Below are 16,764 nucleotides of genomic sequence, written 5' to 3' on the forward strand. Positions count from 1 at the left end.
CAGCCCCTTTCTCAGTTCTCCCCTGTGTCCCCTTTGGAGCTCTCTTCATTCACAACAGGAACGAGAAGCTCCACCTGTATTCTGGATCCCATACCATCTACTCTCACCAAGGAATGTCTCCCAGCCATTGCTCCACTCATCATAGCAATAATCAACTCCTCCCTCAACTCCGGCTCAGTCCCCGACACACTTAAACTGGCTGCTGTCACCCCCATCCTCAAGAAACCTGGACTCGACCCTGAGACCATGAGCAATTTCCGACCCATCTCAAATCTTCCCTTCCTGTCAAAAATACTGGAACGCGTCGTCGCTGCACAACTCAAAACCCACCTCATTTCAAACGATCTGTTCGAGCCATTTCAATCTGGTTTCCGCTCACAGCACAGCACCGAAACAGCCCTTCTCAAAGTCACCAATGACCTCCTCCTCTCCTCAGACTCTGACCACCTCAACATTCTCCTTTTCCTGGATCTCACTGCAGCCTTCGACACCATCAACCACAACATCCTTCTCTCCCGCCTCGAATCGTCCCTCAACATCACCGGAACTGCTCTCTCCTGGCTCAAATCATATCTAACAAACAGACAACAATTTATCAGCATAAACACCTGCACCTCCTCCACTGCTCCTCTGTCTCAGGGCGTCCCCCAGGGTTCGGTGCTTGGTCCTCTTCTGTTCATCCTCTACCTGCTCCCTCTTGGTAACATCATACGTCATCACGGTCTCCTCTTCCACTGCTACGCTGATGATGTCCAGCTCTACATCTCCACAAAGGCCATTACCACTACTACTCACTCCACTCTGACCAACTGCCTCACTGACATTAAATCATGGATGCAAACCAATTTTCTCAAACTCAACTGTGATAAATCGGATATGATCATCATCGGCCCCAAATCTCTCACCAAAACCAGTCACAACTTCTGCCTCAACCATTGACAACTCCACTCTGTCTCCCTCCCCTCACATCCGCAACCTCGGAGTCATGTTTGACAGCAACCTCTCATTTGAACATCACATCAAACAAATCACCAGAACCTCCTTCTTCCACCTAAAAAACATCTCAGCCCGTCTCCGCCCATCACTTTCCTCATCTGCTGCTGAAACTTTAATCCACGCCTTCATCACCTCTAGAATTGACTATTGCAATAGTATTCTTTATGGCACATCTTCCAAAATCCTAAACAAACTCCAATACATCCAGAACTCTGCCGCTCGCCTGCTCACCCACTCCCGTTCCCGTGATCACATCACCCCTGTTCTCCAGAGCCTTCACTGGCTCCCCGTCCCACAACGGATCCAATACAAAATCCTTCTCCTCACTCACAAAGCCCTCCATAATCAGGCCCCCTCCTACCTCACCGACCTGCTCCACCACCACACTCCATCAGGCCCCCTCCTACCTCACCGACCTGCTCCACCACCACACTCCATCAGGCCCCCTCCTACCTCACAGACCTGCTCCACCACCACACTCCATCAGGCCCCCTCCTACCTCACCGACCTACTCCACCACCACACTCCATCAGGCCCCCTCCTACCTCACCGACCTGCTCCACCACCACACTCCATCAGGCCCCCTCCTACCTCACCGACCTGCTCCACCACCACACTCCATCCCGTCAGCTCCGCTCCTCTGATGCCGATCTCCTGTCCATCCCACACAGGACCAAGCACCGGACGTGGGGTGACAGAGCCTTCTCCATATCTGCCCCCTCCCTCTGGAACTCTCTCCCCAAACCCATCAGAGACTGCACTGATCTTTCCTCATTCAAATCGCAAATCAAAACCCACCTGTTCAGAACTGCTTTTAATGTGTGACTGTTTGTTTTTGTTTTTGTTTTCTTATCAGGGTCCGAGCGACTCAAAGTCCCTATTTATTTGTTTTATTTGTTTTACCTGTATTTTAGCTATTCTTATTTATTTATTTTTAGCTTTTAGGATGTTTTAATTATGTGAAGTGTCTTTGAGTATTATGAAAAGCGCTATATAAATTAAATGCATTATTATTATTATTATTAAAAGCAGCTGTGTGTCCCTGAAAAAGTACCTTGATGAGAACATTCATGGTGTGTTTCTGCTGCCACCTAGCAGAGGCGTCGTGTTTATTATAGAACATGAGCAATAAAGATAAGCACTACATCTGTGAAAGATCCAACTCAGGAGAACGCTCTCCAGGAAACAGACGAGTGGCTGAAGTAACGTTTGAGGAACCAGCAGACAGATGGAGAACATCCATAATTCAGACTGAACAGAAGTTTTACTGCACAGCGACAAACATGAGATGTGACTGAATGAGTCCAGAAGTCCTCACATTCTTCTTCTTCTTCTTCTTCTTCTTCTTCTTCTTCTTCTTCTTCTTCTTCTTCTTCTTCTTCTTCTTCTTCTTCTTCAGCAGAAAGCTCCACCGTCCAACACATTCAAGATAAAGAACGCCACAATGACTTTACTTTGATTATTACATTATTTGCATATTGTGACATCTAAAATAATAATAATGCATATTCTCTGTGTGTGTAACGACAGTCAGTCAAACCTTTTAATTCATATTCATATATTATTAATTTGAACCCATATTGCTTTGAATTGGAGTTCATTTTACAGGTGAAGTCTGCAGAAAGAAATAATGATGTAACAAAAGTATGCATTCTGAGATGTCTCTAAACAAGTGTAAACAAGTATGCATCCTGAGATCCTAACAAGCGTAAACAAGTATGCATCCTGAGATCTAAACAAGCGTAAACAAGTATGCATCCTGAGATCCTAACAAGCGTAAACAAGTATGCATCCTGAGATCTAAACAAGCGTAAACAAGTATGCATCCTGAGATCTAAACAAGCGTAAACAAGTATGCATCCTGAGATGTCTCCAAACAAGAGTAAACAAGTATGTCAGCAGCATCTTATGTAACAGGTGAACACGTTGCAGCAGGTTGTAAACGATGAAGACGAGGGTGAAGGTTAAAGCACAGTGTAATGTAGACAATGTCTCTCCTAATCTGGAGGAAGGGAATTAGATTAAATCTGCTGAATGGGGATAAAGTGGTGCCACGTTCACCCCGAGGACGGAACGTTCCTGTTGTTGTCTTTGAGGCGCCGACATCCCAGAATGCACGTATTACTTTATTTATATCCTGCCTACTACATGCAACTCACAGGGCCTTCAACATGCCACCCCAACAATTCCTGCTGACCATTCAAATGGTGACACACGGGGCTTTTATTGTGAAGAAGCAACAGGAAACACAACCCGTTTGTTTCTTATCTCCTCCAGGAGATGATGGTGACACATGGGGCTTTTATTGTGAAGAAGCAACAGGAAACAGAACCCGTTTATTATGTCCTCCAGGAGATGATGCATTCTGTAAATAAATCAGATATTTATTGTTTTCTTGGAAAAGTAAACATCATTTTTTTTTTATTCGAGGCGTTCAGGATCCTTTCCTTGACACCATCAATTATTATTGGATTGATATTTTGGACTTCCATACTCTGGTTCTAAATACAAAAGATTATAAAAAATGTTTTTACGACTAATGGTTTGATTAATTCTGATTAAATTAATAAATATGTAAACATTTCTCTAAGGTGTGGAAGCTCAGTTTCACCAGGTAAACCAACAATGCTGTATATTAAATTTAAATTATGACTTGTAATTAAAATGTTTAATTAAAACAAATTGCAGTTATGACTAAATCTGAAATAGGACATTTAGACTTTTTACTATTTACGATAAAATTCTTTACTATCAAAAATATAGTATAATTAACTTTTTTTAATTTGTAAATTTGTATATATATATATAATGTACTCATTTAAAATGATATTATATATAGTATAAATAACACAATTTGTAAAAAATGTAATTTACTAATTTAAAAAAGTGAATTATACTATATTTTTGATAGTAAAGAATATTAAATGATATTATATATATATATATATATATACAAATTTACAAATTTAAAAATATAAATTATATATATATATAGTATAATTCACTTTTTTAAATGAATACATTTGTTATAATTTAAAAAACGTATTTATATATATATATATAATATATAATTTTTTTATGTTGTGCATATGAATGGTCTTCCATACCTCCCTCATCCGGGAGCAACGGACAGGAGGCCGGCTCCGCTCAGAGAGGAGGCCGGGAGCTCCAGCTGGTGTTTGGCTGATGACGCGACACCATGTGGAGCTCAATCTCTAGGGAGCAGGAGGAGGAGGGGGGAATACGGAGATGTCCGTGAACGCAACACTCCGCTGACAGCACACCGACAGACCACAGCTCCTCCCGCTCCTCCGCAGGGACTTCACCCGGACTACCGGCTGCATCGACCGGCTGGCTGGCGGTCTTGGTCCCGGTCCTGGTCCCGGTGTGGGTCGTGGACTATCATTTCAGACGGGTTTAAAGCAGCTGCAGGCGGCTCTAAAGGGTAAGACGGATTTACCTTTTAATCCGAAAGTGTTCCTTTAATTAAGAGTTGAGAAGAATGGCTCCTTAATTACGACACGAAGTTCATTAACAGAGTGGATGGAACATTTATTAAATACGTTTTAGTTTAGTCAGTAAATCGTTTGGTTTAAAATGTCCCCAAAAAATCTTTAATAAAAAGCCTTTTTATTTGTTTAACTTGACGCACATTGCTGTGGACGTTCAGGGTCTCCTGTGGAAGAAGGGAATTAGTTGTAGATTATTCCAGTTATGTTCTATACTTCAAAGTGTTAAAGTCTGTTACTTTAAATATCATATATATATATACTTATATAAGATCCAGGGTTAAAAACATATATCTGCTGCACTAAATAACTAATATTTGCATTTTTCTCGTGAATTCCTTGATAATCTTCGCTCTTGCAAAACAAAAACAAAAAAACAGTTAAGTAGTGCTTCATTCTAACAATAACCTTTTCCACTTTAATCCATCTTAACATTAAATCGCCACGTTTGGTCTTAAACCAAAACTCCACTTTTAACGATTTCATTCAGAATTTCACATTTCACATTAAAGGATGTATTTAACTCCAGCTGTTCTGCAGCGGTTGACAGTTACATTACATCCTAAAGACGTGCCGTTAGATTAGAAGTGGACGAGCATCCCTCGTCCTCGACGGGCCGCATGTGCTCTAAAAGATAAGAATGGCGTGCGGCCACGCCTCCAGAGGACAGGCGAGAAGAACGGGAGATGTTCCGCCACTCAGGTCCTCCAGTGAGTCCAAGCAGACGGGTCGTCGCCCCGGGTCGTCCCCGTTGTCTCTGCACGGTTTAAAAACACGACCTTCGGCCTTCAGGTGAAACTCCCAAGATGATCATGAAGATACAACGCATGAATTAAGCGTTTGTTGTTATAAACTTGAGATTCTGTATGGACTTTAAATTCTATAGGCCCTCTCAAATACAAAATAATTGCCCCAAAAGTGGTGTCAACTCTTAATATGTCGATCCTCTATACATCATTTTATCTCTGAAGATTTGTATTGACTTCATGATTTCAGGTCGTTCCTGAAGAGTGAAAGCATGAGCTGCAACGATTCTTTTGGGTTTTTGGACCAAAACGAGACGTTACCTGGGACATTGGTCGTATAGCTTATTGATGTGTGATACAGGAAGTCATCTGCAGAGATTTGAGCATATCGGACCCCAAATGGCGTCTCTGAAAAGTCCTTTTGCTGCATGCTTATGAACCTGGAGCATCAGGATATGGATTGATAGAGATGTATGCAGGACGCCGTTAGCTTCTGGCTAAACCTCGGCTACAAACATTCTACGACCCTTTTCTTCGCTTCTCAATCCTATTTATGAAAAGTATGAAATCAGAATTCATCGAGTGGGTGAAGCGGCACGGGGGTTTCCTCCTTCAGTACTGGACTGCAGTGTTTACCGTAGTTAGCAGTACTTCCTGTCAGCTGTTCATTCGAGGGGAAAATCTGATTAAACGTATATAAATTTAGTACCGCGAGGCCCATCATGTGTCGCATGACCTTTAACATCCTGCGGCTCACAGAAAAGCTTCAGGCGGCTTGTTTTTCCTCCGTGCAGGCGAAGATAATTCATTTAACGACCTTAAAGGTCAAACACAAGACCGAGCCTTCCACCGTTCACTGCTTGTTAACTTGGACACTTTTAAACTGTTTTAACTTTTAAGATGCTCTGGAAACACCTGTGGTCACTGGGGACGTATTTAATAAGGTCTTCACAGACACCTGTGGGAATCGAACCACCGTCAAGAAACTGAATTGTAGCCGTGACGAGTGAGGTGACACCCACCGACCTCTAGGGGCAGCAAACTCTCCTTTAGTAGCTACTTTGTCAGAAAAAAAACACCCAAAAAAACAAAGACGACCAGGGACGTTTTTGAAAAGTGTCTTAAAGCTGCAGTCTCTCTCCTGACCACCAGGGGGCGACTCCTCTGGTTGTATAGAAGTCTATGCTTCATGTGTTAAAGCTGCATTCTCTCTCCTGACCACCAGGGGGCGACTCCTCTGGTTGTATAGAAGTCTACGCTTCATGTGTTAAAGCGGCATTCTCTCTCCTGACCACCAGGGGGCGACTCCTCTGGTTGTATAGAAGTCTACGCTTCATGTGTTAAAGCTGCACTCTCTCTACTGACCACCAGGGAGTGACTCCTCTGGTTGTATAGAAGTTTATGCTTCATGTGTTAAAGCTGCATTCTCTCTACTGACCACCAGGGGGTGACTCCTCTGGTTGTATAGAAGTCTATGCTTCATGTGTTAAAGCTGCATTCTCTCTCCTGACCACCAGGGGGCGACTCCTCTGGTTGTATAGAAGTCTATGCTTCATGTCTTAAAGCTGCATTCTCTCTCCTGACCACCAGTGGGTGACTCCTCTGGTTGTATAGAAGTCTATGCTTCATGTGTTAAAGCTGCATTCTCTCTCCTGACTGCCAGGGGGCGACTCCTCTGGTTGTATAGAAGTCTATGCTTCATGTGTTAAAGCTGCATTTTCTCTACTGACCAGCAGGGGGTGACTCCTCTGGTTGTATAGAAGTATATGCTTCATGTGTTAAAGCTGCATTCTATCTCCTGACCACCAGTGGGCGACTCCTCTGGTTGTATAGAAGTCTATGCTTCATGTGTTAAAGCTGCACTCTCTCTACTGACCCCCAGGGGGCGACTCCTCTGGTTGTATAGAAATCTATGCTTCATGTGTTAAAGCTGCATTCTCTCTCCTGACCACCAGGGGGCGACTCCTCTGGTTGTATAGAAGTCTATGCTTCATGTGTTAAAGCTGCATTCTCTCTCCTGACCACCAGGGGGCGACTCCTCTGGTTGTATAGAAGTCTGTGCTTCATGTGTTAAAGCTGCATTCTCTCTCCTGACCACCAGGGGCGACTCCTCTGGTTGTATAGAAGTCTATGCTTCACGTGTTAAAGCTGCATTCTCTCTCCTGACCACCAGGGGGCGACTCCTCTGGTTGTATAGAAGTCTATGCTTCACGTGTTAAAGCTGCATTCTCTCTACTGACCCCCAGGGGGCGACTCCTCTGGTTGTATAGAAATCTATGCTTCACGTGTTAAAGCTGAATTCTCTCTACTGACCCCCAGGGGGCGACTCCTCTGGTTGTATAGAAATCTATGCTTCATGTGTTAAAGCTGCATTCTCTCTCCTGACCACCAGGGGCGACTCCTCTGGTTGTATAGAAGTCTATGCTTCACGTGTTAAAGCTGCATTCTCTCTACTGACCCCCAGGGGGCGACTCCTCTGGTTGTATAGAAATCTATGCTTCATGTGTTAAAGCTGCAGTCTCTCTACTGACCCCCAGGGGCGACTCCTCTGGTTGTATAGAAGTCTATGCTTCACGTGTTAAAGCTGCATTCTCTCTCCTGACCACCAGTCTGGGAGTTGTCCGTGTTTTTGTCTTACAAGTTAATTGTAACATTTTGGTTTAGACAAGCAAAAACCAAGATGGCGACGGGTAAAAACCGAGTACCGAAAGGTTGCCTTTCACCAGAAGAACTGAGAACACCAACAACATCTCTGTGTTTCTGTGTGTCGGCGCGTCCCCGATATGACGGCCTGTCTGTTAATTAGTAACACGCAGCGTTGCATAACGCCGACCGTGTCGATGGCCAACACGCGCCCGGCCCGGCGTCACTGGGAGCATGTGACTCCCTGTGGAGTGCTGCTGTCTGCTCAGATCTGTTTCCTCTCTCCGCCCCGAGGCGTCCAGTGAGCGGCTGGATGCTCCGACCTCCGGCTGCTGCTCCAGAGCTGCAGATGCGCCTTATCGCTGCGGCATCTGCACATGACAGCGCAGACGTGGCCCCGGAGTCCCGCAGGGCGCCTGACACGGACCTCGGTGCTGCATGAACACTGCTCACCGGGACCGGCACAAGCAGAAGAGAGCAGATCTAGATCATTACGCTCATTAAAGGGCCACATTGTGACGTCTCCACTGTGTTGTTGTTTACTTTTCTCCCACATCTAGTCTCCCACAATCAATCCAACTTTCTATCTCCTCATTCAGGAATAGTTTGTATAGAAAATGGTCCATTATGACTCAAATTATTAAATTTATTATCAAATTGGCGAACCACCCGGCGAACAGAAGAAAGGAAGTAAACACAGACGTTAGCCGTGATGATTTTTAAAATATTTTAAAGCATTTTGCAGTTATTTCTCGTCAGTGAATGAATGTGTTGCTGTCGGACTGAACGCGGTGATTAATTCACCTGAATGTCACAGCGATCCATAATCTCCTTTTTTTTAAAAGTGTGTTCTCTACTAATCCTGCGCTTCCTTAGTGCGTCGGGTTAATTCAACTCTTTGTTGAAGGTCAGAGGCTTCGCCTGCAGCGCGATGCTCTTTAAATAAAACCGTAACTCCTCATTTTAAATGAGAGCCGCTAATTAAAAATACACACAAACAAGTGCAGATTGTTTCAGACTGCAGCCGGAGTTTAGAAGGAAAAACATTGTTATCATGGGTTTGTACTTTGATTCACTTTGTGGTAATCACAATTACATAAAACATTTTAAATTAGTAGTTTGATTTTTATATATATATAAATCAACTAATAACTATATTTATTTATATATAAAATAATATATATATATTGACTCTAATCACCTCCCACATCTGGAAAAAGGGATGAGGTCATCCGTCGGAGGCGGGGCCCTTCCATCCCGCGGGGTCAATAAGAGGTCAATAAGAGAGGTCACCTCGTGATCGGTCCAGATTGATTCGTGCGGACGTCCTGCCGCGAGCCGCCTCGCATAGATCCACCTGTCAGGTGTGAGAAGACTTTTTCATTCTTATCACGCTATTGCGCAACATTTTACACAGCTGCTCGAAAATAAAAGTAAAGAGAAGAGGAGGAGGATAAAAGATATAATGATGATAATAAAGTTCCCCTAAACCCAGCAGGTAGATTTTATGTTTTATTATCATCATGCGTCATAAGGACCCAGAGACACGAGAGACGTTATGTTTTCATGAGCAGATTTATAGATGCTTATTAAGACTTTCAAAAAATCAATTCTGGGGTTTACTGGAATCCGCCGTGGAGACTTTAATGTTTAATGTCATAAGATATTTGGAACAAACATATTTTTATTAATAAATGGTATTTTTTCTAGGTGTGTATTTTCAGATTCAATAAATTTCTTTCTCGACAATTGAGTTACAGTAATTAGATTTAAGGAATAATCGTTTGGTTTTCATGACGTTTTAAAGCGATGCAGTTTTGGCTCCCGTGCTCTCTTGCTCGAGGGCACTGGCAGTCACCGACATGGCTGGTTCACGAATTCAAACAAATAAAACAGCTGGAAAGGACAAAATGTCCCGAGTCTCCGCTTCGGATTCATTTCCTCGGAGTCCGGATTCCTGACGGCGAGCTGATCGAATGCAGCTGCCTGATCACCGGGTCGTGACCCCGTGGCGGTTCGTTAAAATCAAAAAACCTCTGGCCGATAATTGGATTCGTGCAGCCTCTCATGTGAATCCTGTAGTATGGAAATCCTTTTTGAGTCTGGAAATATGCACAACTTAAAAAGATAATAGCTGTTACATGTGTATGGGAAGTCTCTTCTGAGAAGAGCTTTATTAATTCCACACATTCCCATATTATGAATATGAGTGCACACGAGGATCGGCTTCAGACTTTAACCGTCTCTTCTCCTCGGTGCATAACGCTCGTGACTAATCGTTGATGCCATCGCAGCTCAGTTGTACTTTGAGACGTGATAATGAAGAGCTGCTTCGATAACCTCAAATAAACGAAACCCCCCAATCAGCTGTGCACGGAGGATTTACGGGCCAATAAAAGCATCTCTATAAAGATCCATAATCCAGATGGAGGCTGAAGTGTAAATAAAGTTGTACGTCTGCAGCGCCGGACTCTGTTTGGCTTCCTCGAGACAGGAAGTTGTGCACCGATAACCTCAAGGTCCTGTTGTTCTGCTGCAGGTCTGGAGCGCCCCTGGTTCAGGTCCACCACGTCTCTGGAGTCTGGAGAACCAGATCTGGTCCCGGATGTTTGACCCCAGAGACACACGCGTGTCCAGGTACGACAGTCCTCATTATATACGTATTATATATATGCTAACGCCACACTAAAACACAGGTTTTACTGATGGTATTTTACTTCTATTCAGATTTTAGTAACTTCATTTATTATTTTTAGATGGTTAAATAAAATAGTTGCGCAACAGATGGAGGAATTGATACAGCGCACGTATTATTATGGATTAATAATAAGCGCATAATCCACTTTTACGGGGATCGACATCTATAAAAACCAAACCAGAGCCTGGGTGAGTTTTATGGAAACCACAACGAGCTCCTTGAATACGGAGCATGGGTTCAGTATTTTGGGGGTCAAATCTGGAGGAAGAGGTGGATTCCGAGTCTGTGTGTGAGTGGAGGAGGACGGCGGCCTCACGGAGGTCACCTGGGGTCGCCTGGGGTCATCTGGGGTCATCTGGGGTCATCTCGCCAGTCAGCCGAGGCCTCGATGAAACGTTTTAATCCTCCCCTGTGCCACGTTGAGGCCGGGATTATTCTCCGTGATTGTCGTGTTCTGGAGGATCGGCCCGCGTGTTCAATCCCCAAACTCCCGTGAGACTCCAGAGCCGATGTTTGTTGTTATTTACATGAGGAGGATATTGTTATGGTTTACGTTACTCTCACTCTCCAGTAGGAGCTGCTGGAACACTCGAGTAAATTCAAAGTCCTGATGGCGTGGAGAGCTAAACCAGGACCTAGACGTAGACCAGACCCGGGGACGGATGAGGAGGTTTATTCATCCCTGAAGGTGTCGCGTTGAAGAGCTTTCTGGAGGCTCAACAGGGTTCCTGTTTATGAACGATCCTCGTTATTCTGGAAAAGCACCGTTGATTTAGTCCATAAGCTTTTTGCTCTAAAACCCCTTTAACGTCACTGCGATGCAAAAGTCCTCCATAGAAACAGAGCAGTCGTGACTAGAAGAAGAGAGAACTCAAACACGTCGACGCGTTCGAGGACCGTCGGGAAAGATGCACGTCCGTGTGGTTTTTGGGTGGTTCAGAGGAATGTGTCTTAAAGGTCCAGTTGTGGCCCGAGCTCGTGTTTCTCAACGGTTCTGGGTGGTGTCGACAGGTGGAGCGGAGGCTGCGGGATGCTGTGGCTGCTGCTCTGGCTGCTTCCTGCGGGGGACGGCAGCAGGATGGTGGTCCAGGACGGCACTTATAAAGACCGACGCGGCCCCGGTGAGTGCTCCTGTATTCTAGTGAGACCAGACCAGACCCTCTGTGGGCTCGTTCTGCCTCTACAAGTGTGTGCAGAGTCCAAACAACGCTTCAGATGTCACACGAATGTTTACAGAGATTAACTGATTTAATGTGACTCGATCCTCTGAGCCGCACGTGTTTTTAATGACGCTCCCATGATGACGGAAATCCAGACAGGAAATCCAGATGTTGCTGCTGGAGGGAAGGAGTGAAATTAGAGGCCTGATGCTGGGAAACACTACCACTTTTGTCCAGAGGGGGTAACAAATCCACCAGGGAATTAAAGTTCCTTGAAGTAGCTTTAATGTTAACATAACTCGTGTTCTTTTTGAGATGACAAAGACATGTTTCTGAAGACAGGAAGCAGAAAAAGAGTGCACATATAATTGTGTTTCTTTGCTCGTGGTGCATCATATCCAACCCTCCAGTAAATTACATTTTCTGGGTCTGGATCTGACTTGTTTCCGTCTATTCTCCTTCTTAATAATCATGCTGGAGTCTAATCAATCAACAATAACGTGCAGAATCGTCTCTTTTTTTGTAAATGGCACAAGAAAAAAAACGGAGCTCTCAGGGGTAATTTCTCTGCAGCAGAAAATTGCACTTCCTGTGTTTACTAAGATTTCTTTCTTTTGTCTGAATGTCTCGGCTCCGTATGGTTTAATAACGTTGTTAGTGTTGAGGAGAGAGTGTGGAGACTTTCAATGTGAGAGCAACTCATTCTTCTTTAAAGGGTAAATGTGTTGACACACCATTTTAAATGTTGTGGTGCAGCAGACTGAAGAGAAGATCTTTGTTCGGTACAGATCTCTGCAAAGGTCACGACCGTGCTCTTCTTAACGGGGCGAACGTCACTCCTTCAATTCATTCTTCAAACCACAAACATCGTGAAATAATCGATGACGTTGGAGGAACTCAACGATCCGTCTCGCTTCGTCTGGATGTCTCCGGTTCGGTTCCATGTGGAAACTCACTCACGCTTTCGACGTCTCGAGGAATAAACTCATCCGTCTGCTCCGTGTCCGTTTGTGAAACGAGGACTGAACTTCATATTATATTATATTATATTATATCCACGTGGCTCGTTTCTCTGCACACCACTAGAAGCTGCAGCACCAATGGAGAAACCCCCCTCATAGTCCATAATAACAGATTTTAAACTCAAGTGAGAGTGAAATACGGTATTCTGACCATATGGCAACGGAAATAAAGAATAAAAAAGATTAGATTCGAAGCTTCCAGGATATTAAGTCTGCAGAATCCTTTTTATTCACAAACACTTCCAGATGTGAAGCTTTTCGAAGACGATGTCAGCCCCAACTTTTGCTGCGCTAATAAGCTCCTTATGCAAATTAATTGACGGGCTTTTCAGAACACATGGTGTGTGAGGTTCGGTGCCTCAGGCTCTTTCTTAAGTGTCTGCTATTAAACGTGTGGAACTCCAGATGTGTTGAGGTGGATCACGGGGCCTTATGGCTGGTGTTGTCATCTTCATCCTGCCCACATTGGAGTAAATCTCAGTACATTAAGAACGTGGCCAGAAGATGCAGCTGGTGTCTGTTATTGCTTATAATATTAGTGCTTATTAGTGCACAATGTGGTAGTTTTGTAACACATTGTGGTGGTTCTGAGAGCTGAGAAGAACTGGGTGATAATTCTCTGTGAGTTCATCAAGTCATAGTTCTTCTATTCAATGATTTTCATGTTTAGAGTGTCTTTGTTTTGTGTCTTTGTGTTGTGTCTTTGTTTTGTGTCTTTGTGCTTGTTTTGTGACTCTTTGTGTTGTGTTGTGTCTTTGTGGTTGTTTTGTGTCTTTGTGCTTGTTTTGTGTCTTTGTGCTTGTTTTGTGACTCTTTGTGTTGTGTTGTGTCTTTGTGTTGTGTCTTTGTGCTTGTTTTGTGTCTTTGTGTCTTTGTGCTTGTTTTGTGTCTTTGTGCTGTTTTGTGTCTTTGTGTCTTTGTGCTTGTTTTGTGTCTTTGTGTCTTTGTGCTGTTTTGTGTCTTTGTGCTTGTTTTGTGTCTTTGTGTCTTTGTGCTTGTTTTGTGTCTTTGTGTCTTTGTGCTGTTTTGTGTCTTTGTGCTTGTTTTGTGTCTTTGTGTCTTTGTGCTTGTTTTGTGTCTTTGTGTCTTTGTGCTTGTCTTGTGTCTTTGTGCTTGTTTTGTGTCTTTGTGCTTGTCTTGTGTCTTTGTGCTTGTTTTGTGTCTTTGTGCTTGTCTTGTGTCTTTGTGCTTGTTTTGTGTCTTTGTGCTTGTTTTGTGTCTTTGTGCTTGTTTTGTGACTCTTTGTGTTGTGTTGTGTCTTTGTGCTTGTCTTGTGTCTTTGTGCTTGTTTTGTGTCTTTGTGCTTGTCTTGTGTCTTTGTGCTTGTTTTGTGTCTTTGTGCTTGTTTTGTGTCTTTGTGCTTGTTTTGTGTCTTTGTGCTTGTTTTGTGTCTTTGTGCTTGTCTTGTGTCTTTGTGCTTGTCTTGTGTCTTTGTGCTTGTCTTGTGTCTTTGTGCTTGTTTTGTGTCTTTGTGCTTGTTTTGTGTCTTTGTGCTGTTTTGTGTCTTTGTGCTTGTCTTGTGTCTTTGTTTTGTGTCTTTGTGCTTGTCTTGTGTCTTTGTGTCTTTGTGTTGTGTCTCTTTGTGGCCTCTGACCCGTTGGGTCCATGTGCCTAGAGGCCCGTCCGGTGATCAATGCGTGGAGGGAACCATTTTAAAACAGACCTAAAGACATCGTGGGAGTCGGTTTGATTTTCATGAAGTTCATGCTATCAAACCCGTATTCGTTAGCCGATAATAAACCTGATGTCACAGACGCGGCTCAGCACCTGCAGTAAATCTGTCTCACTCGGGCCAATCAGATTCGCTGCAGGTGTGAGTGCGTCTGGCTTTGTTGGCACCCAGCGTGCGTCCTTTCTTTCTTTCTTTCTGAGAAGTGATGCGGTTCATGAGAAGGAGCCTGCAGAGCAGCTCGCTGAGCTCCTTGGAGCCAACACAACGGGCCTTTGTTCCCCTGCAGATCTACTGTACGCATTCTGCTCCCGCTGCTCTGATCTGATATGAGGGTTTCTCTTCTTCGTGATGGACAGGACGTCTCCGTCCGTCCACCTCGCAGGAAGAGTGCTCATGAAAGAAGCTCATGACCACGTGATGTGCTGGGAAACGTCTTTTTGGACCTGCAAACATGTTTCAGGGATGAAATGAAACTGGAAAGACAAGAAAAATCAATTTCAGAAATATTAAAAAAAATAGAGATCAGTCTCACTTCCACTCGATGAGCACGTTAGTCTTTAGCAGGACAAAGTCTTCTGACTTCCTGCTGCTGACAGACGGCGATCAATGTTCCTCTGCCAGTCTGAATCACCGTCATGGGACCAACAGACAGCGATGGATTAGTGTGTGTGTGTGTGTGTGTGTGTGTGTGTGTGTGTGTGTGTGTGTGTGTGTGTGTGTGTGTGTGTGTGTGTGTGTGTGTGTGTGTGTGTGTGTGTGTGTGTGTGTGTGTGTGTGTGTGTGTGTGTGTGTGTGTGTGTGTGTGTGTCGGAAAAAGATGAAATAAGGGTTTTGTGGAAGTGAAGTGAGGAGAAACGACAGTCGTTTCTGATTATTCTCTCCAGCAAATTACCAACGTGGCATTGAAGCTGCGTTTCCATTTGGGTCGGATGGTGATGAAATACTTCTCCAAGGAAACGAGTTGATTTGTGAGAGATTTTCAGTTTATCCTGTAAAATATGTTTAAAGGAATTCACGCAGTCTATAAATCATCCCGTCTATCTCAAAGCTGAAGAAGACAAAAAACCTGTACTGCATGAAAACACCTCTTCATCCTCTCCTCCTCCTCCTCCTCCTCCTCACAGAAGAGGGTGCCGTGACGACGAGGCCTCACATCCACTACTGCCGCTCGCCCAACATGGAGGACTTCAGCTGCTGGTGGCTTCCGCTGGACAACCTGACAGACGGCGAGCAGGTCACGTACGCCCTCAGCTACTCCAAAGAGTACGTACACGCAGCAGTATTGATTATTTACTCATTTAATCAACATCAACGTCATCGAAGGTCTTGTTTTATCCAACAAACTGCTCAAAACTATAGAACATTTGTATTGTTCAAACCTTTTTGCCAATTTAATGGTCTAAAAATAGAATAAGATGAAAAACTTCTGGGTCGTTTAAATCCGGTTTGATTTGTCGCGCTTCACCTCAGGAGGAGCTTTTAACGCGTCGATATGAACGCGCTCTCACGGCGCCATCGATCTTTGTCCCGCTCTGCCGCGACCAGCCGAGCTAAATCCTGCCTGACCGTGCCGTGTTTAGATCCACAGTAAATGTTTAACCATCCCATCCGCATGAAGAACATACCTAACGGGGAACCCCTCCCTCCGTGTGCGCAGCAAAGGGCCCCGGCACGAGTGCCCCGACTACGGCACCGCCGGCCCCTTCAGCTGCCACTTCGACAGCAGCCACACGTCCATCTGGAAGATCTACTGCCTGAACGTGACCGCCGTCACCGCCTCCGGGAACTACACCTCCCAGGAGCACTGCCTGGACGTGGCCGAGATAGGTGAGGGCAGAGCGCCGTCCAATGGGGAGATGGGTGGAGCGCGGCTGGATGTAAAGACAACAGGTGGAGGTGGAGATGGACTTTTCATGCCATCGGAACGTCTAAAAAAAAAGTGATGATCTCATGATCAGTTTTTGGTGGAACAACTTGTGTGAGGAAGCTTCAATATGCAACAAACGCAGCTCATTAAAAACAGGACACAAATATACAGAATAATGCAATTTATGACGAATTCAAATGAGATTATTATCAAAATGAAGCATTTAAAAAAACAACTTTTCACGGTGTTTTAAGAATTCACTTAAAAAATAAAACTCCAGGATATTAACTTCTAGATATAAGATTTCTTTAAATGTAAGTTCCTCCTCACAGAATACTGCAGATTTTATAATAAATTAAAGATTGGAAAAAGCAACGTGAGCTGTAGAAACATTAGTTTTTCCCACATGCATTGAACATTTACAGGGTTTTCCCTTCATTTAATGTGTGAA

General features: G+C 44.1%; 1 protein-coding gene across 1 annotated transcript in view; it reads left to right on the top strand.

Annotated features, from left to right (window-relative positions):
- The first annotated feature begins 4,328 nt into the window (after positions 1 to 4,328).
- The window catches only part of LOC117741105 (prolactin receptor-like), a 17,118-nt gene continuing 4,682 nt past the window's right edge, over positions 4,329 to 16,764 (top strand). Inside the window, exons 1-5 of the mRNA XM_034547853.1 lie at positions 4,329 to 4,441; positions 10,434 to 10,531; positions 11,604 to 11,713; positions 15,571 to 15,709; positions 16,104 to 16,273. Coding sequence (XP_034403744.1) covers positions 10,500 to 10,531; positions 11,604 to 11,713; positions 15,571 to 15,709; positions 16,104 to 16,273 — 451 coding nt within the window. The 5' untranslated portion in view covers positions 4,329 to 4,441; positions 10,434 to 10,499. The remainder of the gene's footprint in view (positions 4,442 to 10,433; positions 10,532 to 11,603; positions 11,714 to 15,570; positions 15,710 to 16,103; positions 16,274 to 16,764) is intronic.

This window comes from Cyclopterus lumpus, chromosome 2, assembly GCF_009769545.1.
Source record: "Cyclopterus lumpus isolate fCycLum1 chromosome 2, fCycLum1.pri, whole genome shotgun sequence".
Taxonomy (NCBI): domain Eukaryota; kingdom Metazoa; phylum Chordata; class Actinopteri; order Perciformes; family Cyclopteridae; genus Cyclopterus; species Cyclopterus lumpus.